Raw genomic sequence first — 24981 nt, 5'->3', positions numbered from 1 at the left:
GTCTGCCACTTGAGTTTATTAAACATCTCCGTAACGCTATCACGGTTACCAAATAACCCTGTGACGAAACGCGCCGCTCTTCTTTGGATCTTCTCTATCTCCTCCGTCAACCCGATCTGGTACGGATCCCACACTGATGAGCAATACTCAAGTATAGGTCGAACGAGTGTTTTGTAAGCCACCTCCTTTGTTGCTGGACTACATTTTCTAAGCACTCTTCCAATGAATCTCAACCTGGTACCCGCCTTACCAACAATTAATTTTATATGATCATTCCACTTCAAATCGTTCCGCACGCATACTCCCAGATGTTTTACAGAAGTAACTGCTACCAGTGTTTGTTCCGCTATCATATAATCGTACAATAAAGGATCCTTCTTTCTATGTATTCGCAATACATTACATTTGTCTATGTTAAGGGACAGTTGCCACTCCCTGCACCAAGTGCCTGTCCGCTGCAGATCTTCCTGCATTTCGCTACAATTTTCTAATGCTGCAACTTCTCTGTATACTACAGCATCATCCGCGAAAAGCCGCATGGAACTTCCGACACTATCTACTAGGTCATTTATATATATTGTGAAAAGCAATGGTCCCATAACACTCCCCTGTGGCACGCCAGAGGTTACCTTAACGTCTGTAGACGTCTCTCCATTGATAACAACATGCTGTGTTCTGTTTGCTAAAAAATCTTCAATCCAGCCACACAGCTGGTCTGATATTCCGTAGGCTCTTACTTTGTTTATCAGGCGACAGTGCGGAACTGTATCAAACGCCTTCCGGAAGTCAAGAAAAATAGCATTTACCTGGGAGCCTGTATCTAATATTTTCTGGGGCTCATGAACAAATAACGCGAGTTGGGTCTCACACGATTGCTGTTTCCGGAATCCATGTTGATTCCTACATAGTAGATTCTGGGTTTCCAAAAATGACATGATACTCGAGCAAAAAACATGTTCTAAAATTCTACAACAGATCGACGTCAGAGATATAGGTCTATAGTTTTGCGCATCTGCTCGACGACCCTTCTTGAAGACTGGGACTACCTGTGCTCTTTTCCAATCATTTGGAACCCTCTGTTCCTCTAGAGACTTGCGGTACACGGCTGTTAGAAGGGGGGCAAGTTCTTTCGCGTACTCTGTGTAGAATCGAATTGGTATCCCGTCAGGTCCAGTGGACTTTCCTCTGTTGAGTGATTCCAGTTGCTTTTCTATTCCTTGGACACTTATTTCGATGTCAGCCATTTTTTCGTTTGTGCGAGGATTTAGAGAAGGAACTGCAGTGCGGTCTTCCTCTGTGAAACAGCTTTGGAAAAATGTGTTTAGTATTTCAGCTTTACGCGTGTCATCCTCTGTTTCAATGCCATCATCATCCCGGAGTGTCTGGATATGCTGTTTCGAGCCACTTACTGATTTAACGTAAGACCAGAACTTCCTAGGATTTTCTGTCAAGTCTGTACATAGAATTTTACTTTCGAATTCACTGAACGCTTCTCGCATAGCCCTCCTTACGCTAACTTTGACATCGCTTAGCTTCTGTTTGTCTGAGAGGTTTTGGCTGCATTTAAACTTGGAGTGAAGCTCTCTTTGCTTTCGCAGTAGTTTCCTAACTTTGTTGTTGTACCATGGTGGGTTTTTCCCGTCCCTCACAGTTTTACTCGGCACGTACCTGTCTAAAACGCATTTTACGATTGCCTTGAATTTTTTCCATAAACACTCAACATTGTCAGTGTCGGAACAGAAATTTTCGTTTTGATCTGTTAGGTGGTCTGAAATCTGCCTTCTATTACTCTTGCTAAACAGATAAACCTTCCTCCCTTTTTTTATATTCCTATTAACTTCCATATTCAGGGATGCTACAATGGCCTTATGATCACTGATTTCCTGTTCTGCACTTATAGAGTCGAAAAGTTCGGGTCTGTTTGTTATCAGTAGGTCCAAGATGTTATCTCCACGAGTCGGTTCTCTGTTTAATTGCTCGAGGTAATTTTCGGATAGTGCACTCAGTATAATGTCACTCGATGCTCTGTCCCTACCACCCGTCCTAAACATCTGAGTGTCCCAGTCTATATCTGGTAAATTGAAATCTCCACCTAAGACTATAACATGCTGAGGAAATTTATGCGAAATGTATTCCAAATTTTCTCTCAGTTGTTCTGCCACTAACGCTGCTGAGTCGGGAGGTCGGTAAAAGGAGCCAATTATTAACCCAGCTCGGTTGTTGAGTGTAACCTCCACCCATAATAATTCACAGGAACTATCCACTTCTACTTCACTACAGGATAAACTACTACTAACAGCGACAAACACTCCACCACCGGTTGCATGCAATCTATCCTTCCTGAACACCGTCTGTACCTCTGTAAAAATTTCGGCAGAATTTATCTCTGGCTTAAGCCAGCTCTCTGTACCTATAACGATTTCAGCTTCGGTGCTATCTATCAGCGCTTGAAGTTCCGGTACTTTACCAACGCAGCTTCGACAGTTTACAATTACAATACCGATTGCTGCTTGGTCCCCGCATGTCCTGACTTTGCTCCGCACCCTTTGAGGCTGTTGCCCTTTCTGTACTTGCCCGAGGCCATCTAACCTAAAAATCCGCCCAGTCCACGCCACACAACCCCTGCTACCCGTGTAGCCGCTTGCTGCGTGTAGTGTACTCCTGACCTATCCAGCGGAACCCGAAACCCCACCACCCTATGGCGCAAGTCGAGGAATCTGCAGCCCACATGGTCGCAGAACCGTCTCAGCCTCTGATTCAGACCCTCCACTCGGCTCTGTACCAAAGGTCCGCAGTCAGTCCTGTCGACGATGCTGCAATTACTCCCATTTCTATTCATTTACTTTGTTCTCTGATTAGTCAAATATATAGATTTTGGAGGGATCACACACTCAACAACCGAGCTGGGTTAATAATTGGCTCCTTTTACCGACCTCCCGACTCAGCAGCGTTAGTGGCAGAACAACTGAGAGAAAATTTGGAATACATTTCGCATAAGGTCATTTGGTTTACCTGGTTTTAAGGTGGCTATGATTTTTGCTCTTTTCAAATCACAGGATATGTTACCAGTTTGGAGAATATCATAAAGAAAGCTGCTAGCCATTTTTTTACATGCTTCCTACTGCAAATTAGGAATTGTGAATGGATGCTGTCAAAACCAGATGCCTTGCCTGCTTTCATTTCTCTGATGGCTGTCATTGTTTCCTCATTGCTGAATGGTGTGTGAGGAAAATGGTTTATACAGGTTGTTGCTGTGTGCAACTGATAGATATATGTTCCTGTAAGTTGACCACTAAGGAAATAAATGTTCCCATGTGACAAACCAGTAAGGCTTATGTAGGAACAAACATTGCCAAACCACATCCAGTTTTTGATAATTTTTTGTGTTAATTACAGAAATTTGTTAGAGAAGTCATAGAAAATACACAGAGAAAAGAAAATTACAATGGATAGGAACACTTTTTCTTGTTAGTTGTTATTTAGTTGAGATTGGCTTCTTTGCCCAAAAACGTTTTCAGGTAAGTGCTACTTGTTATATTATTGTGCAGTTATTGACATTTCAAATGTAATGGAGACATAAAGTAATTTATTTCATGCACTGGAGTAGTGTGATCCAGTAATGTATTCAGAAAATGCATTAGGGGTTTCACATTTGGGGAATGGCCTCATCATTGCTGGTTTTTATTTAAAAGGAGACCTATTATTTTCAGAATGAAATTTGACTCTCTTGAAAAAGAAAAAAAGGTAAGGTGTGTGATCCCTCCAAAATCTATATATTTGACTAATCAGAGAACAAAGTAAATGAATAGAAATGGGAGTAATTGCAATATCGCACTCCTGAAGAAAGAGGTAAATAGTGAAAACAAGAAAGAATATGAACAGATGTATTTATGACTCTCAAGACAGAAATTCACAAAGCTGCAGAAATAAAGAAAACAGGTGTTCAGAAAAATCTGAAATATTATTCAAAGACATTACACTGTAATGTAACATGTTGAGATCATTAGGTAAAACTTGTGAAAGATATTTGATGCTCTCTTCATTCATTCAAAAGAAAATTCTGTAATTTTCAGTGATCAAATTCAAAATATGCTCTGATTCCACATATACAGAATCACACAGCTTGGTACAGGAGTTCTTAATAGAAATTATATAGACTAAATTTGTCCTGGTAAGTATGTAAAATAAGAGGTAATATGAGAACATTAAGTGCAGGTACTTCCTTCATTTGGGAAAAAAGAGGTTACTCTTCAATTAAAGTGCTTGTCCATGTTTGGCTGGTACTAATGAAATAATTAATACAGAAATACTTGGCAATATGCTTGCATGATACTGAAAGAGCCAGAGCAGAGTAATAACAACACAGTGAACAAAGAAAATCAGAAAATCTTGAAGTATAAAGTTAAGCTATTGAGCAGCAGACAGCAGATAAGTTATTTAAATGAGTGCATGTGCAACTGCCCCCCCCCCCCCCCCCCACACACACGCACACAGTGTGAAAGAAGTTTAACACTTTGACTGTAACACATAGTGATGGATGTGTCCTTGCCTGGCCAGGCTAGGCACATGGTGGTAGGTGTGAGTCTCTGCTGTGGCTGCTGATAGATTGTGTCAGGCAAGAGGATTTGGTGTGGCTGCTGGTGGCCTCATGGCAGTCAGTGTGTTAAAAGAAGAGACTGGTTCCTATGGGGGCTAGACATGGCAGGAAAGGAAGAACATAAATATATATAATGTAATAATTTGTGCTGGAGGATTGCAATGAAGAACAGCTGAAAGAGTTGAAACAAGTAAGTCACTGGTCCAGATGGAACTCAAATTCGGTTTCACAGAGTGTACTCTTTGACAGTGACCCCATACTTAACTTGCGTATTGTGAATCTCTCGCTGACTGGAAAGTTCCAGGTGACTGGAAAAAGAATGCATGTATGTCAAATATGTAAGAAACATAAAAGGGTGTACCCACAAAACTACAGATTGAAATCCTAGTTAGTTAACAGCCGATGGCTTAATCATTAAAACAGATCTGTGTAGGATGGAGGTGATGTAGTTTGTACTGGAGGAAGAATTTGTGTATAAAATGTAGAGGCCATCTAAAGTGTAAAAATTGTTATTTATCTATAATATTTATTTGAACAGACTGACAAGATGTGGAGAACCAGGGCTTGAGATTTTTGAATGGCTTTCAGTATTCACATTGATAATGATTGGGAGGACGGAAGGGACAACTTGCAGACAGGCGCATGATAAAGAAATGGAATGTGTTCTTGACCATCAGATAGGGTCTCTCTCTCTCTCTCTCTCTCTCTCTCTCTCAGTATTTTTTCATACTACCTGGAACTTTTCAGTGTTGTTGCTGGAAAGCTGCAGATGCTGTTGCCTGAGTGTCAGTTTTTATTTCAGTTGCTCCTTTTTACTGTTGTAGGAGTACCTTTGGGTGGCATTGGCTGTGGAACAATTGGTCGTGGCTTTAAGGGAGAATTTTGTAGATACCAACTTAAGCCAGGTGTTTACGAATATGCATTAGTTCATGCCAATCAGTTCATTATTACTATACAGTCTACAGACAAGAAGATATTGTACCAGAAGGTATTGTCATCATGCCGGTAAGCTTTAATGATTTAAATTTCTTTACACACACACACACACACACATACAGTTAGTGTTTTCTATGTTATATGTTTTTTATTAGCCATTCAGCATGTTTAACATGCAATTGGCTTTGTCAAAATACATTTTACATATTCGTAAAAGTATAGTTGTTACCAATTTTTACATATACACATAAGTACATAAAGTTCTTACTAATCAGAAGATTTCATTAATAATAATTACATGGTTTACATTCAAGAATTAATTATACAGTTTTACACATTTAATTAATGATAATTACACTGTTTCTTTGTTTATTTCATTCAGGAATGAATTACACAGTTTTACACATTTAGTTGATGATAGTTACATATTTCATTCTTTATACACTCCTTACAAATTACCTGCAAGACATTCTTCAGTTGAATAGTATGCTTTATTTTTAACCGTGTGTCTAATACCTCCTTAAATTTAAAGAAGGTGAGGGTTTTGACTGATTATAGCAGTTTATTTTATAACTTTAGACTTAGGTGTTTGTGACTGTTGTGTGTCAGTGACAGCCTAGAATATGCTATATCAAGCATGCAGTTGTTTCTAGTGCTGTGCAAATGTAAATTCATTCTCTGTGTAAATTGTCATATATTTTCTTTTACGCATATTAAGCAGTTATACATATAGAAGTTTGGGAGGGTCATTATATTTAATAGGCTGAAGTGCTCCTTACAGGTTTCTTTTGGACCCAGTCCTTGTATACATCTGCTTTTTTCCTGTCGTTTGAATACATAGTTTGTACCTGTTGAATTACCCCATAACACAATCCCATATTGTAGCTGTGACTGAAAAAATGCATAGTAGCAAAGCATCAATAAACTTTTACTGAGAGAATATCTTGGTTTATACAGCAGGAATATCACATCGGCAATGTTGCCTGTTGGATAGCTTATATGGTCATCCCATGAGAGCCTTTGGTCTATTTTAGTCCCAATAGTTTGACACTGTGATTCTCTTCCTTCTGTACCTTCAGATTAAAATAAATTTCCTCTGTTTCTGTGTTGTTTATATATAACTAGTAAGCAACACACCACATCCTACATTTTTCAAAAACTTCATTATTTTTGTTTACCATCTCTTGCATACTCTCACCTGTGGAGATCATGGTCATATCATCAACATATAAGGCATTTTTGCAGGCTTAATACAATATGTGATCAAAAGTATCCAGACACTTGGCTGAAAATGAACTAGAATTTCGTGGCACCTTCCATCGGAGTTCTGCTTTCCTTGATTATAGCCTTTATTACAAAGGTACTGAATCCGTAGTAGTCTTCTGTTCTAGAGTTGTTAAGCTTGTTTACAGAGTTATTTGTATCTGCAGCAGATATTCTACTCCAGTTAAATCTTTCATCTGTTTTATTCTGTGATTGCAAAAGAAAAGCTTCCGTATCAGTTAAATCATCACTTTTTGGTACGTGGGCATTTACTGAATTTATGAAGTGTTCATTGAGAGTGTTGCAATTAATTGGGTTGCTGATTTCTTCCTTTTCCATGTTTATCTCACTTTTAACTATGTTCCAGGCAGCTTTACATTTGTTTCTAGAATTTAAAATATACTCTTCCATTTGCTTTCATTTTTGCTGCTTTAATTTCAGATTTGTATATTTTTCTTAAGTTTATATATCTATTCTTGTTTTCTTGAATGCTTTCAATTTTGCCCTTCAACATGAGTAAATGGATTCTGATTTTATTGAGGTGTGGGATGTACCACTTTTTTGTATACTGTGGTTTATGCATATTGCTAGGGTTACATCTCTTAGTAACAAGATGGCAGTTACTGTCCAATGTATTTTTTATATTGGACATGAATGCGGAAAAGCTTTCATTTATATCTTTCGACTGACATCTCTGCCGAATCTCTTTGCCTTTACAAATGTCTGCTTGTGTCTGTGTATGTGTGGTTGGATATGGGTGTGTGTGCGAGTGTATACCTGTCCTTTTTTCCCCCTAAGGTAAGTCTTTCCGCTCCCGGGATTGGAATGACTCCTTACCCTCTCCCTTAAAACCCACATCCTTTCGTCTTTCCCTCTCCTTCCCTCTTTCCTGATGGAGCAACCGTTGGTTGTGAAAGCTAGAATTTTGTGTGTAAGATTGTGTTTGTTTGTGTGTCTATCGACCTGCCAGCGCTTTCGTATGGTAAGTCACATCATCTTTGTTTTTAGATATATTTACTTCAAGTGTGTTTTTTGTATTGCGTTCTGAAGATCTTTGTTTCAACCAAGTCTGACACATTTCAAGCGTGTTCAGCCATATACATTTCCCTGATTTGGTTGTGAGTTTTGATATGTATTTTCTAAATTGCTGTTACATGATAATTTATTATTTATTTTTTGGGCCAGCAGTGGTTTTCCTAATCCACTTAGGCCTTTACTATGGCTTGGTATGACAAGTTCTCGAGCTGTTACAATTGTCATAGGGCTGATGGTTACACATAAGACATTCCTTAATATCTAAAAGAATTACATTTTTAAACTGTTTGCGGATTGTTTCAAAATACTTGTTAGCTTTGGTTATTTCTCTATTTACACATGATGATTCAATTAAATCATAGTGATGAGGTAATTTAAATAATATGTTAACTTGCCCAGTGTTGTCTTCAGCGCTGTTGTTGCTGCAACTGTTTCATTATGGTGTACATCATTGGAACCTCCTATAAGAACTACAAAGTCACTCTTTGACAGAGTACTGCAATCTTCAATTTTGGTGAGGATCTGGTTGAATCTTGCTCTGGGTTTCGCTATGCCTTCTATTTTATTTTATTTTAGTTGTCAGGGTCTTTGTTTTTGTAGCAATCTCTCCTCCAAAATCATCATAGTAGATTCTGATGTGTGTTGTTTTTTCTCTTGGTATTTCTTGACTCTGTGTTTCATCTTGTTCTTTATCTGTTGCATTTGTTATTTTGTTTGTTTTACTCAATTTCAAAGCAGGCATCGTCTAACGTGAGTTGCTGCAAGATTTTTTGATGTGGTTTGTATTAGATGTTTTAAATGCATGTGCGCTTTTTGTGCCACAATCCATGTTGTTCTGTTTCTTGTGTTTGGCTTCAGATGTGTTTGTGTGAGTTTCATTATCTTTAGGTCCATTATAGTATGGTATGGTACATATTTTAAGACTAATAGTTTTTGACCTACATTCATCATAGTTACAGATTTTTATGGTTATCTGTTGGCCCTTTAGTGAAGTATCTGCTTTCCCACATCGAAAATTGAATATGTTTCCGCATTCCATGCACTCTACACCACTTCTCACAGTTTTCTGGCATTTTTGACAATATTTATCACACTATTGTTGTTGTTGTTGAAATTCATTTTTTAGCTTTAACCCATGAATTTCATGTAATAGAAACACTGTAATATTGTCTTTAGTGTCTTTGCTGTTTACTTTTTCGTGCATTTCTTCTTTACAGCAATTCAAACAGAACCAAGTCTTTTGGTTTTGACTAACATTTGCACACTCATAGTTGTAAACTGTTTCATATTGTAGACACATTATTCCTTTATCAGCACTTTTTTCACAATAGCAGTGGGAGGACATCCCATTTTCTTGCATATATTCAGTGTTGGTAGTTGATGCTGCGCGCGCGCGCGCGCGCACACACACGCACACACACACACACACACACACACACACACACACACACGTTGATCTTTGTATTTTTCAGTGTTCACACTTCTTATTTTATCACTGTTTTTAATAATTTAATATGCCAGGCAAGTATTATCACAATAAGTACCGATTTTTTCGCATGTGTGCACTTTCTATCGTAATTTTTAATTTTACTCTTAGAGCTATTGCAGTCATTTTCATTGGGAACCATCTGTAATTTTGTCTGTGTCTATCACATAATTATGAAATCTTAAAACTGTCACAATGATTGATGTGGTACAGTGATTAAGGCACTGGATGTGGGTTCAAAAGTATTAGCATTCAAATGCTCATCTGGCTAAGCAGTTTTGAATTTTCTGTGGTTTCCCTAAACTGACTAAAGTATATTCTTGAATCATTCTTTTGGAAAGAAAATAGCTGATTTCCTTCCCCATCTTTGCCCTACTTGAGGTTTGTTACGTATTTAATGATCTTGCTATAGGTGGGTGTTAAACCCAAGTTTATCTAGTAAACGTCTATACATATTTGAATATAATAGAGGGAAACATTCCACGTGGGAAAAATATATCTAAAAACAAAGATGATGTGACTTACCGAACGAAAGTGCTGGCAGGTCGATAGACACTCAAACAAACACAAACATATACACGAAATTCAAGCTTTCGCAACAAACTGTTGCTTCATCAGGAAAGAGGGAAGGAGAGGGAAAGACGAAAGGATGTGGGTTTTAAGGAAGAGGGTAAGGAGTCATTCCAATCCCGGGAGTAGGAAGACTTACCTTGGGGGAAAAAAGGACAGGTGCGCGCGCGCGCGCGCGCGCGCGCGCACACACACACACACACACACACACACACAGACCCTTGGTCTGATGTCATATTGTTAAGGAGTAATTCATCATTAAAAAGTATGTATTACACAAAAGTGAACACTGACTTTGTGCTCACTCGGTCATCTGGTGTGCATCTCTTTGTCGAGTTTGATGTTCTTACTGCACCTTCACAAATTGTGTGTATGTCAAACGGGGTGATTTTGGACACCAGGGCGAATTCGGACAGTATGGCTTATTTGCTCTTTGCCACTGCATAAAAACAAACAATTACTTATTTTAACGTCCATGAGCCAGTTATTTTAAGCGCAAGATTGCTTTTATCACTTCCCACAACTTTTATTTTGCGTCAGTTGTATCCCTAGGTGAATAATTGACGAACAGTCTCAGTATTAAAAATGCATAGGGTGACTTCAGACACTTTATTTAATTGCCTCAGATAAATATACCTACACATACACTTTCTGGTTCTGGGATATTTTATTTGTTACACATATACCCTACCACTTCCACAACAATCAATTTAATCCAACAATATATGCGAAAGTTATGATCAAATTAACGACAAAACCGTCCAAAATCACCCCATTTGACGGTACTAAGGAAAACTACTGTAATTAATTTCTCACATATGAAAACAAATGAAAATAATGAATTGCTTCTTCAAGAAAAAAATTATTATTCATTTTGTATCAGTGGAGATGTAGTAGCTCATAAATATCTTGTCAGAAAGATCTTTGATCATTCCTACAATAATATTCAATCTCTAACTGGGGCAAAGCAGAGTTTTTATTAGAAATAAAATTTTTCCTTCTGGGCAACTACTTAAATTCTAGAGCTAAATTTTTAATTTAAAGCGAGTATCATACTGTCACCAGAACCAAATCCGAATCTCAATGCAGTATCATCAGTGTAGTACGACACTTAACACTGAAACTACATATATTACGAACATCACTGTACAGCTAGAAAAAAACTGACCACCTGAATGGAGAGTGCTGCAATCTATACAAACAGCTAATATGCAAATATTACAAATAAGAAATTTCAAGAATCTTGCGGGAATGATAAATATTAAGTAAGAAATAATATTCGGTGATCAGATTTGAACTGGCAACTGGTAGCGTGCCAGCCAGTGACGCTAACCACCATCTCACACAGCATGCAGCATTGCTCCCTCTCTTGGAGAATCAGCAACCTGCTGTTTCAGAAGTTTTCATTGGAGCCAACTACAGCACCTTGGATCTATATCTTGTCAATGGTCCCCTATATGGCAGCACTGGCAGATTCTTGGGTCCTGGTCATGATATCATGTTATCTTCACTGTGATAAGCATTGCAGGTATCCTCTCCCTTTCATTGAACAAGAAGCCTTTATTTTAATGATCTGTGCCTGCAGCCTGTAGTAGTGCTTCATGTGGAGAAAATGAATGACACCTCTGTACTTTTGTTTCTTGATGAAGGGTCATAGTCTTCAAATTCATATGTGATGTTGCAAAATGACTAAAAGATATGACACTGCCCAAAGTAGTTCTTTAAAAGCTTTTCCAAGTCCCACATTTCGCACAGGCATTCTAATTTGTACGATGTCATGCAGCGTGTATCTCACTGGTCTGAGCTTGCTATTATAGTGCTCTCAGTTTTTACCCTGGGCATACAGGGTCTGTATGTGAGCCAGCTTTCTTGCTTCTTCATTCCTGGTGATTAGGTGTTTTATATAGCCATCCTCAGCATCGTCTGGCTGAAATGGACACAGTATATCCGGCTGAAATGGACACAGTGTATCCATTAGCATTGCAACCTCATGACTGTGGTGTAAAACAAATAGCGTAAGGCGTGTAATGTCTTGCTTTGCTGTGTTAAATGTGACTGTCTTGACCAGCAGTGTATACCAATGTCTCTGTTAGACATCAACATATATTGCACCATATCTGACAACATATTATTAAAGTGTGCTGTGAGACATTTGTTTATGGATGCTAGGCAGTTGATGTCCTGTGGATGATGTCACCATGTGAAATTACTTCCGGTAGAGGCCTTGACTGGAAAACTTGTCACTACTCAGAGACCGTCACAAGGGGGTGCTTCATGGTTCAAAATGATGTCTTCTACAAGGAACCTAAAATTTCTGGAGCTTTGGCAGTTGGTCCAGCTTTGGTGACAGCGTATCAGATGAAATATTCAGTGCATACTGTGATCCATTGATTCTCATTTGTTAACTTTGGAAACCTGTCCAGTAGGTCTATTCCAATTTGGTAGAAATAAAATATTAATTGCACCCATTTCTAACATGAAACACTAACAAATTGTGTGTCAAAACCCTCGTGTGTGGTTGTTTTTTTAGGAAATGTTCATTGTAGGCCATCATTTGCCCACCTGTGGTCTAATGGTTAATGCAATAATAATTGCATTAATTCTGTCTAGAATCTTCACGAATTCCAGGTGACTAGGTGTTGGAACATTGTGAAAAAACTTCAGGATAGCTAGCTGTAGATGAACCGGGATGATGAGCAACCATTTATGCCCCATCAGATCATATTTCCTCTTATAAAGGGTTGTATTTATTAATTGGAAATCTCCTTTGGTTGGTTCCTCATTCCTCAAGGCTTCTATGGTTTTCAGCAATGCTGGATCTTCCCTCTGTTTAGCAGCAATGTAGTTTAATGCAGCGATAGCTGAGATTTTGTCCATGTTGGTGTATTCTGCCAATGGATTCTTTGAAAGGCAGTCAGAATTCCTTACAACCCTATAACCCTTTTCTTGTATATCAGTGTGATGCTGTACTCCTGAAGCCTCAGTCCCCATCTCAGCAGTTGGTCCATTGGATATTTCAGACCAGCCAGCCAGTATAGGGAATGGTGGTGTGTGTCAATGTTGAATGGTTTGAAATCAGTACTACCAGACTGTATCGATTCCCAAACAAGTGCAAGACGCTTGTTTTCAGCTGTAGAGTATCTCCTATTAGACTTGTAGCATGCTCCAGAAGAATTAGCTATCATTTCTTCAGCATGTTCCTGAATTTGTACTAGAATTGTACTCACCCCACAACTTCTAGCACTGGTGTGAAGTACTGTCTTGTCATAAAATGCTAGGACTTGACAGCACCACCTTAAGAACAAAGAAAGAGCTTGCTTGTGCCTTGTCCCAGGAAAATTCAACATCTTCCTGCAGTTGTAATTACAAGGGACATAGATTGGTGCAGAAGTCCATTATGTATCACTAGTAGTACGAGCACATATCTAGAAAACTCCGCACATCACAAATCTGCTAAGGAGTCAGGAAATCTGTGATTGCTCTTATTATTTTGTCTGGCTTGGGATGAACTCCCATCACCATTTGCTAGATGCCCCAAGATATTTATTTCTTGGCCAATGAAGAAGCACTTTTTCAGATTCCAAACAGCATAACTTTGAATTCATAGATTCCATAAGGACTTGTGAGGGCAGCCTTTTCCCTCGTCAGCCTCATCCACCCCGATTTGTCAACAGCCTACCTGCCTGGCCTTAGTTGAGAGTTACTTTGCTACTTTCATGCAGTCTAGGGTGTCATCAGTGTGCAGCAGAGGGTTGACCTTCTTTTTTTTAACACACGTGCCTTCCTTGGGACCCTGGTAGAGGGCCAATGACTCTCTGAAGGTTAGTTGCTTTCAACTTGCAGCATCTTCTCCACATTCTCCCATATTATGCATCATTTAGCCAACGAAATGCTATATGAGTGCTCTGGCTAATTCATGAACGATCCCCAGTGTTAATATGGTGTTTTACCATGGGGTGTTTGGTCTGTCTTTTCTCTCCTCCAGATTTGAGAGTGTCCAAAAATGGCGCAGAACGGTTAGCACTCACTGACATTGTTCCTTTGTGAGGTTGGATCCTTTTGGCAGTTCAGTAGTAGGTTCCACCCTGTGTAGACTGTAGTGATAGTGGCACAAGATTCTTTGTCAGTGGCCCTAAGCTACCCTTCCTGGACTGGTTTGGCTGCTCCTATGCACTACTTATGACAGTTAGTGATCAAAGTTGCCCATCTACGATGCTTATAATCACCACTAGCATGTAGATTTCTTTCGTGAGCCTGAGTAGCTTTTGCAGGTGACAAAAGCTTCACAGTGTAAATGAGCATATAGATCGACAATTGAAATACATCTTATTGTTGACTGCAGGTTAACATTGTCTACAGTGGCAAACAACTGTACAGAGCAATAATTGTCATCTGTGTGTGTTGGAATACATTTATCAATTTGGAGCTCTGATCTTCCACAGCCTATGACTGCTTGTGGTGCCTCAAAGAATTCCCCCCCAGGAATAACACAACTACTAAATTCTGTTAAAATAACAGATTTTAAGGGCTGTCTGTGTTCAGTCATTAGAAGTAATTTTTGGGGTTATATTGTTATGCCTCAGGATAGTATCCCCGGTGGGCACTAAAAGTTTGTCCAAATTCTGCCTTGGCAGCTCCTGGAAGGCAGACTACCTGTGTCAGTGACCAATAGACTGCCAGCTAGGGGAAAATGGCTAAGCGAGTTGTGGTACACATGGAAGCTGTCACAGCACGGGGAAGGACTTGGCACCCAACTCTGCAAGCGAAGCATAACTATACCATGGAAGCTGAGAGATATCGTTATACTAGTGACAGAGAAGAGTTTCATAAGGAAGGCTAAGTACAGCACAGCTTTAAGTATTCAGCCAGCAGAAAAGCGCCTCTGAAAGGTGAAGTTGCAAAAGTCTGAAGTCAGTAGGAGAGACGACAGCAAAGAAAAAAACAGGATATTTGCCATCATACCCATTCCCACCACTGCAACGCTTCTTAACAAATGTCTAACTGCTGAATGCTGATTGCTGACTGCCTAGCAAATAGTCTTAAAACACTGCCCAGTACATAGTCTCAGCCTTTGTATCAGTTCCATATATCCAGTGAGAGGGTAGGTTATGGAGGTTGGCCTTCGGCTTGCCTAGCAGTCTCCAATCGTCTGTGGAGCTAAAACTTTGACTGGAAGGACACTGCTGCTGTTGCTGCCAGCTGTACTACTAACATCCAAGGCTGCACTATGGGGCGCAGAGGCGACTATCGCTCTGGATGTCTGCTGGAAGCTCAACTTTCATGAACTGGACACTGTCTGTCATCTGTCTTCAAGTGGGCGGTCACTGCTGCTGCTCATCCCATTCTTCTGGCAGAACCCAATGCTGTTGGCTCCTGTTTCCTAAACGGCGCCAGAGAGCCAACTCTTTATGAGCCAGTGAGTACTTCAAGTGGACCTTGGGAGAGACTAGTGAGTGGAAATCTTCGACATTCACAAAAGCACTTTGGAGATGGATACACAGAGCTGGAGGCCACCAGATTCTGCAGGCAATAGCTGTCTGTGATGCAGATGCTGCCACCTGATGCTTCGCTCTTCTGGTGATATTGTGAGATGAGCGAAAGTCGGCCTTCTGCCACTGACGAGGCCCTACTCTGCTAGCAGGGGAGTGGCATGGCACTTTGGAAGACAATCCTGTATTATTGCGTAGTAAATGAGTTAGTTAATGATGTTTTCTTGGCGCTTAAAAGCATAACTAGGAACTCACTACCACATCCCAACTGGCTCTCTCTTGACAACTATAGGAGTCTGGGATCGGATACCTATAATATGTTCCTATCAGCTGAACATATTTCCCATTTGCAACTTTAGCACATGGTTTTTGTATCATTGACTATAGTCTTCTTTATTTGGTGGTGGTGATACGATCCACATTACAGGAAAGGAAACTCCTGAGTTGACTAATTCCTGGACTTCTTTGCTGCTGATGATATCAGTGAGGTTTCCTGACATCTTGGTGGCTACCATCCAAGGAGGATTTGCATCTGCGGTGACCTCAACTCGATAGGTGATTGCATCACTAAGCTTCCCTGAATTTGAGTGCCATGCTTGTGGCTCGTACCTCAGGACATGGATGTGGTACAGCATGTTGGGAAGTGACATTATTATCTAGCATATGGGAGTGGGCTTCATCCCACAGGTCTATTGTAATTGTCGTGTGCTGACTGTCAGAACTGTTAGAATGGTTGATGTCAGGCAGCATAGCAGTCATCAGAATCTCCTCTTCTCTCTCTGCAGTAGTGTAAGTGTACAGGAAATCTACAGTGGAAATATACTGGCATGCTGTTCTCTGTATTCAAAATATATGTTTTTTAGCAGGGCATAATAGTTGAAGGAGGTGATTTACCTGTGTTGGTCAATAGCTAGGCTGTCATTTGATGGCTGTGGTGTAAATCCAAGTTGGCTGAGCCCATTCTTCATGGTGCATTAGACTGGTGGCAGAGATTTTCTTCAACATTACAATACAACAAACTTGTAAAGGGAAGAATTAATTACCACTACAAAATCGGAGGAGTATCCTAATAAGTTTAGCACTAGTATCTCTGACAAGGGAGTCCTTACATCTCTGTTATTTCTTCTATGTTTCATAACAAAAGAAGGCCTGTATTTTTCTTATATTTTTTCTGTAATCACATCTATCTGACTGCATATTCATATCCTTACTTTTTCTTTCTGTTTAGAATTAAAACCTCATTCGTAGGTATTGGATTTTTATCGGTGAAATAGCTATCATTCCTCTTGCTTTGTATTAAAAATATCCCCATGAATTTTTTTAAGATGTGATCTCATGTTTGTGAATATCATTTTATTATCAGGATAATCATAACTTTAATTTTGTATTGTATCAAAATGGAATTTATTTCTCTAGTTTCTCTCAACCACTACAAACAGGGTGCCAGTATTAGACACAGTCCTAGATTGGTCTTGCCTCTAAAACAGTTATTAATGCTGCTACCACTTGGTCCATGCCAATTAACAACTGTAATGCAATTGTCAACTTCTTCAGGCATTGTCTTTTAATCAAACTAATACTCCCAATTATAGGTTTCGAGAATAAGTGGAAACTCGTTCCAGAGTGTGAAACAAGTGTCTAACAAAGCTGTACTTCGGTTTTTAACAGTTCTGCAAGACCACATATAAAGGTGGAGAATTCAATAAAATTTTTGGCTGGGATGTAAAACTGTCTGTCAGCAACTCAAAACTGTCTGCTGCCTCAACTGTAATCACCGATACACTATCAGATCTACTCTTGAGTCTATCACCAGTGCCCAAGGTGACTTATCAAAATTGTTCCCGTATCAACTAGCAGACATCATTCTCAATAGATGAGACTCTGCACAGGCAAAACTACTACACACTGGCAATCACGGAGCTAGGTGGCACAGTGGTTAGCACACTGGACTCGTATTCGGGAGGACAACAGTTCCATCCCATGTCCAGTCATCCTGATTTAGGTTTTACATGATTTCCCTAAATCACTCCAGGCAAATGCCACGATGGTTCCTTTCAAAGGGCATGGCCGACTTCCTTCCTGATCCTTCCCTAATCCGATGAGACTGATGACCTTGCTGTCTGGCCTCCTCCCCCAAAACAACCCAAGCCAAACCCACACTGGCAATCAGTTGGTGATGCTTCTGACCAAAACCTCTCTGATTCGAGTTGATAAAGATGAAATGATCAGTCTGTGACCACTAAAGGTTTTCTCAACATAAATTTCCCTTCCCTGCACAGATTGCTTCAATTACTAATTAATGAAAATTCAGTTGATTTATTACCCTGTAAATTAATGACCTGACCTGATCAGTTTTCTGTTATAACTTTAAACCACATTATAAGGTGATTTGCGCATCTGGTACTCAATTATCCCGTCAGCATTGGACTAAAACCTCTACACATCTGACATTAATTCTGTACTAAAAAACTTAGGAACCATTAAAGATCGACAGATGAATGGCATCATTGTAACTTTTTTAATAAAAGTTTCATTGTAGTAGATGGCTGGTGGAGAATCGTATAGCGGCCAGCTTCTGTGGTGCCATTGAAACTTTACAGTCACGGAGTGTCCACATTGCTGGCTACTGTTAACATCGACATTTTACAGCTTCTCTCTCCTTTTTTACACCCACAACACATTTTGTACAAGATTTACATCTGAAAACAAAATACATAAATAAATGGTCACATTAACATATTGTTATCCAGTAGCATTTGATCTGTAACGGATGTTCTGGGACTATTTTCCTCATAGCATCAACCACTCGCTTTTGCCCCATCACAAGCTGAATTTTTGCTATTTTGAAATCCATTAGTTACCCGAGCATACAGGCCTTGGGAGCAATCCATTGCTTGTATTCTGGTTCCTGCCCATGTAGCCAACGGCTTTTAGGTTGCATAATTGGAACCACAGTGATGGAGAGCTTTTAAAGCACATGGTAGCTCCAACACACAGTGTCACATTTAACCAGAATCAAATCCAAATCAGAAAGAAGGGCCATCAGTGAAGTAGTACCCTTAGCCTGAAGGCACAATTATTACAGACGACGACGTACAGCCAAAAGAGAACTGACTTCCTAGACAGAGTGTTTTGTAATTTGTACAGTCATCAAATAGTCTAGAATGTATAAATATTACAAACATAAGAAATTTTGAGAACCTTCCAGAAATGATAAATACAACATAACAAATAATCGCTAACAGTTTGATCTGAACTGATGACTTGCAACACGCCAGCCAACAATGCAAACTGCAACACTGCACTGCATGCAGCACAGCTTGTGGCAATGTTGTGCACAAGATAAAGATATTTGCTTCTGTTACTAGTTCAGTTTGTATTACTAATACTATAGTAGTCTGAAAGACTAAAATGTTCAGTTATATTAAATTTAAGCCGTTGTGCTTATTAGTTATCTGTAAATGGCCAGTATGAAGCTATTTACTCAGACTGTGGATTTTTCTGTATCATTTTGATAGGAATCAATTGAATTATCTAAGAAACATCGAACTGACTGATTATTAATGCCTCTCATAAGTAATTTAGTCCATAGAATAGTCGGGATTAAGTATTGTATCATAATTGTTGTACATTGTGCTTGGTTTTTTTTTTTTAAATATTGATCCCCTAACTATTTTTTAAATTTCTTTCTGGTGTCACTTTTTAAAGAGAGATTTGGGGCACCAGTATATATCTACGGAATCAATTCTGTGACTTTTGTTTAAATGATAAAGTATATTAAGATCTTGCATAATGTTTTTGAATGAATGCATTGTATTTTGATAATTTGTGAGTAGGTACTTTTTATGGTCGTTGAAAATACATATACTAACATTTTTAGTGTTCCTGGTTCAAAAGACTGCCACATTGTTCTGTACGTGATTGGAACATACCATGTGTGGTGTTTTCTAAATTCCCATCTGAAATTGTGGTTGTTATTTGTAGCAAGTTTTATGTATTAGTTTTTTTATAAGTAGTTATGAAAGTGTTCTGATTGTGTTTGGCCTAAATAAATTAGGTGTTATGTAATGAAATAGGAGTGTAGGCTTTCATGAGCAATGTTAATTTGAATCAAATTCCTGTGGGTTTTAGGCCACATCTTTATCATACATTAAAATGCTGATGTTTTTACCATCTTTGCAGCATTATTATTCAGGGCAGCTATGAAAACCACTGCTGAAATCATTGAAATGTCATCTTTACAATTAATTTATTGTATCATTGTGATGTGGCCTAACACCAAAAAGGATTTTATTCAGATGTGTAGTGGTTGTTGCAGTGTTTTAGTTTATAAAATCTTGCGTGGAAAAATGAACATTTTTTTTTAAAACTGAGAGCTGAGCTTTTTGTGGCTCTGGCCACTTCTCAACAGTGCTATTATATGATGAGTAGTTATCTCACTCCTCTATATTGTAGTGTTCATTTGGTTTTGGATTTTGCATGTCACAATACTGGAGATACTATTGGATCTTGTAGTTTCTTTCATTGTGTGTATTTCATGCTGAAGACAGGCCTTGTTTAGTGACACTGATCTTTAAGTAGCCTTCTTGTGACTGTTATGATGACGAGTTTGCTCTACCTGGTGATTATTTCCTTCATGTGAGCTGTTAATTTGGGTCACTTAAAATATGGAGCAAATTTTTACAACTGTTTCCATAATGTAAAAGTGTTGTTATGACCCGTGCTGGGGTTGCGTTGTCAATGGGAGCTTGAACGGAGAGTGGAGATGAGTGATCCTGTATATCAACGGGGTACTAATGAAACATCATTCAATTAACAGTAATTTATTGGTGGGAGTTTTACAGTCACCCTATTGTCTTTCCTGCAATGCATAGCAGTGGCTGTGCTGTCTCTGCACTGCTTAGAAACACGAGTTGGCATGTCAATGGCTGGCAAGGAACTTCCCCACGTCCTCAAGTCAGTTACTGTTGGGACCGAGACTGTGGCTTGCGGATCAGAAGTCCTCTCCACAGCCAGATAGCTGTGGGTTTGCAGTGGTGGACTCCAAGTTGGCAGCAGCTTGTAGACATTAGTTGAATTCACCAAAGCATCCTGCTACTTACTAGAGCTGGTCTTTCATCAGTATCAACAATGTAAATGGAATTACCTAACTCAGAGAATAAGCATGAAGAAAACTCTGAGAATGTGCTTGAAGGAAGCAGAGATTTTATAGTGGGTGATGATGAGATCTCCACTCCCCCCCCCCCCCCCAACACACACACACACACACACACACACACACACACACACACACACACACACACACACACACACACGACCAAATGTGCTCTCGTTTTCTGAGCCTGTCAGCGCTATTAGCTGCTTTAGTGTTTAACTTCAGGGTTTCAGATTGTTACTTTTTCAAAAGTTTGCTTCCTGAAAGGTGTTTCTATGATATCTCTAAGCGTAATTGCTACATTTAGCCCCCCGTTACAGTAGCATGTTTTGTCAGCTTTGCACTGTTGTCGAATGTGTCTTTCATACTCTGATGAAATGAACTCTCAGCTGGTTTGTACTTTGTGCCCCTCCTGTTGGTATACAGTTAAGACACTGTTGCATAACCGGCAGCCCTGCCCCATGTAGCCATCTCCTTTGTTTACTTACCAAATTCTATTCCTGCATGTATATGCAATATTCCCCAATCCTTAACAAATTCATCCTGAATTTTCACACCTTCCACTAGTCTACATTGCTTATTAAACCATCCTTCATGGAATATTCCTGTTATAAAAACTAAAGCCAATCTCACAAATCTTTAAAATATTGTATTAATCCTATGATTCCCTCTACTACTCCGTAGTGTTTTCTGTAATATTGCCAAACCATACAATAGGTAACTCATGCATAAGTAACTCTGGCTGTTGCACAATTTTTCTCATGTAGTAAATATAAATTATACAAATGATGACTCTAACCACTATATTACTCTTAGCTGAAATGCTTATGTTTATAACTTGATTAAGCTGCTTCTCATAGTATTTTTGGATGTGCTGTAACATCTTTTCTGTGGAAATATACCCCTTCTGTGTTGCAAAAAGTTAGTCTACTGAGACATCCAGGTTGAGGGTATTATTTAAAAATGTCAGATTTTTAGACTGCCAGTATCTCAAATGGCTTCTCTGGCCAAAAAGGCAAAGTTTGTGTCAGCTTGATTACTCTTGTACCTGTAACTGTTGTATCCATAACTGTTGCCATTAAGTGACAAGATAACACTATTTCTATCACAAACCGTTCTGTTAAATTTTTATCTCTGGAGCTTATAATGAACGTATATAGTGCACTCTTATTCTTTGGAAATGTGGATAAGGGGTTAATACTTCCTCCAACACTGTCGTTTTGTATTTCCCCAGAAACAATTCTACTTTACGTGCGTGACAGTCCAGACCACTCTGGTTGGACAGCCCGAAATACTCTTCTGCTGGCAAGCCTGTAACTCTTCTCTGAACATCAGTGCATATTTTTCTCTGTTCTCTGAAATTATTACTACTTTGCTAGTGTGAATTTGTAACCTGCAAAACTACTATACTCTTCCTGGCTGCCCTTGCTGGCACGCCACCTGAGAGAAAGGAGTTTCTTGTCGCTTTACCTCCCTCGTTCCAAAAGCATTGGTGCATAACAAAATACTACTGAATACTACACAGTATGAACTTATTAAAATACCTAGCACAGACAAGATTAAATGCCCCAAAAACAAAACAGAACAAATCCCTGTAGTTGGAATGAAACAAGTGTACACAGTTAACAAAAGGAAACCAAACACTTGATCTTAATGCATATGATAAGCTATCAGAATCCTGAACAGTTCTAACTCGTGGCTTCTTTTCCTTCCTAGAGGTTTTATTCAGTTCCACCTGTGGTGTTGTAATCTGTGGGAATGCATCTGCCACTACACAGAAGGTCTTGAATCAGCTTACAGAACAATCAGTGTTTTCATCAGAAACTGTATCTTCACATTTGCAGATGATGTCATCTGTAGCATCAGATATGGGCCCTGATACTTATTTATAAACTTTTTTGTTCTTCCTTTTGGTGTTTAGTTACCAAAACTCACTGGCCTACTAAGTACTATGGTAGTTTCCCTGTACATTCTCTCATCTTCTCTTGATGCTAGAGTGCCTTTGTATTCACTCATTTGACCCACTGCCCCCACTTCTTTTATTAGTTTTGTAAACTTTGTTGCTTACTCCTCGTTGCCACCTAATTCAGGTTTCCGAACCTCAAAAGGAGATGGCATCTTTCTACTGTACACAACCTGTACTGCTGTGTATTTTTTAATTGTATGGTGAGATGACGTTGTAAATGTGTGTCCCAATTTTCACGTTGACTATTCATATAATTGCTTATCATATTCAGATATGTATGGTGAACCCATTTGGCACATCTGTTCACTTGTGGATAGAAAAGCCTAGTGAGAAATTTTCAGATATGGAGCAGGTGAAAAACTAGTTCAAAAGATCTGACATAAAATTTGTACCCTGATCTTTATAGCATCAGGAAAAACCAAGTGTATAGTATCAGGAAAAACCAAATGTTAGTCTCCAGTTATTAACCATCAGTTCCTGACTGTGCTTGCTTGTTGGCCCAGAATTTCTGTCATTCCTACAAACCAGGAAAATGATCTATTATTGTTGGAATATATGTTACAAGCTGCTGCCCTATTGAGAGGTCCAATGTATGTAAACCAAGCATTTTGAAAGTTTCGGTTGCTCCTGGTAATCTTTGCAGTGGCACATGTTGGTGACTCAGCTCTGCTTTTTGCGCACGTGGCATATCTTGCTTTCTGGTTCTCCACCAAAACTTTGTTGCTATGCATCTGTCCGTCATTCTACATCCAGCAAACAAATGGCCATGAGCATGTTGCAAAAGTTCATTTTTAAATAATGCAGGAACCACAACACACAGTTCACATTTTGACTTCTGCACAGCAAACCGTCACCTGTCACTAACAGTGATTGCGACCTAAAAGCCCAACGATCTATGTCTGTTGCTTGTGCTCTTTACCATCCTGACAAGCTTTTGCATAGTGCTTGTAGAACATGAATTTTTCTTTTTAGCATGTCTGCATTAGTGTGCACTTCACATGTTAATGCAGTACCTCATAATTAAACTCACATAATTTCTGTACTCACTGTGTTAATCTACTGGAATGGTCTTTCAGTCTCAGTAACCACTTAAGGGGTGGATGATCAGTCACTACCTTTAATGTTTATCCTTACAAATACCAGAGAAAGTAGGTAACACCATACATAAAAGCTAATACTTCCTTTTCTGTTGTTGAATAATTCCATTCCGCTTTATTCAACTGTCTGTAAGCATAAGCCACTGGATGTTCCTTATCAACCATGATTTGGGTCAAAATACAACCAATTGCCATATTGCTTGCATCACAGGACAGGATGAACTCTTGTTCAAAGTTAGAAAATACCATTGTAGGACTGGATACTAAAGCATGCTGTAGTTTCTCAAACTCGACTAACCACTCAAATTTTAGTCCTTTTCGTAGTAGGCAGTTCAGGGGCTCTGCAATTTGTGTGAAATCCCTTATGAATTTCCTACAATAATTACAGAGGCTAAAAACACTTGAAACTGTTGTATAGTCCATGGTGGTACAAAATGATGAACTGCTGATATTAAATGTGGATCAGTCTTTACATCTTGCTGGCTAATTACATGTTATGTGGTCAAGACAATGTAGGAAGGTCCCTGACAGCTTGCAACGGTATTGCCAAGTTTCAGCGGTGAAGCGCCAATAGCTACAAGCAATAACGGTAGCCATCTATATGACTGTGATAACACTGAGGTGTTGCCATAGAGATGTTTACAAAATCACATTATGTTATTGGTTGAGGTAGGCGTGTGAAGCCGCTGCACCCATCCTACTGCAACCGTCAGGGATCAACTGACACAAACTCACCTGTAGGTAGTTTGCTTCCATTTGAGCAAAATGCTACTTCTGAACATTGAGTGTTAAGTGTGCTGTTTGTTGTTGTTTAAGGACTTCTTTCAGTCATTTCACATGTTCTTCCATATCCCTTGAAAATATGATTATGTAATAAAGATACACTATGCATTTCTTAGGTTTCAATCTGTGAGCCTCTGAAATGTAGCTGCTGCAATTTTTTTGATCCAGATGGCATTCTGTGATACTGGTAATGTTCTTGTGGTGTGGAAAAAGCTGTTTTTGGCCTGTCTTTCAGAACTACTTCAAGCTGGTAGTTGCCACTCTTCAAATCCTTATTTGAAAAGTATTTACATTGACCCACTTCGTTGAGTGTATCTGTGGTGTTTGGAATGGGATACAGATTGGTGACAGTTTTTGCACGTAAAAAGCAATAATCAGAACAAGACCTATATTTTTTGATACCAGTGACCCTTTCGGCAGAATGACAGTGTTTGCACTCCTTTGACTATGACTATCCTCACTGGATCCTCAGCCAACTGCTGGTCAATGAATTCGTACATTAGCACTGTAATTGCCTTGGGTCCCTGTATGGTTTCTTATGTAGCAGAGCATTGCTTTTTGTTGGTATTCTATGCTGTGTGATCAGTGTGGATCATAACAAAAC

General features: G+C 39.1%; 1 protein-coding gene across 1 annotated transcript in view; it reads left to right on the top strand.

Annotated features, from left to right (window-relative positions):
- Positions 1-24981, top strand: part of LOC126263682 (non-lysosomal glucosylceramidase) — a 257286-nt gene that overhangs the window by 62017 nt on the left and 170288 nt on the right. The window contains exon 3 of the mRNA XM_049960807.1: positions 5422-5602. Within this exon, the coding sequence (XP_049816764.1) occupies positions 5422-5602 (181 nt within the window). The remainder of the gene's footprint in view (positions 1-5421; positions 5603-24981) is intronic.

Source organism: Schistocerca nitens, chromosome 6, assembly GCF_023898315.1.
Source record: "Schistocerca nitens isolate TAMUIC-IGC-003100 chromosome 6, iqSchNite1.1, whole genome shotgun sequence".
NCBI lineage: Eukaryota > Metazoa > Arthropoda > Insecta > Orthoptera > Acrididae > Schistocerca > Schistocerca nitens.
This window is presented reverse-complemented; position numbering and strand designations above follow the sequence as displayed.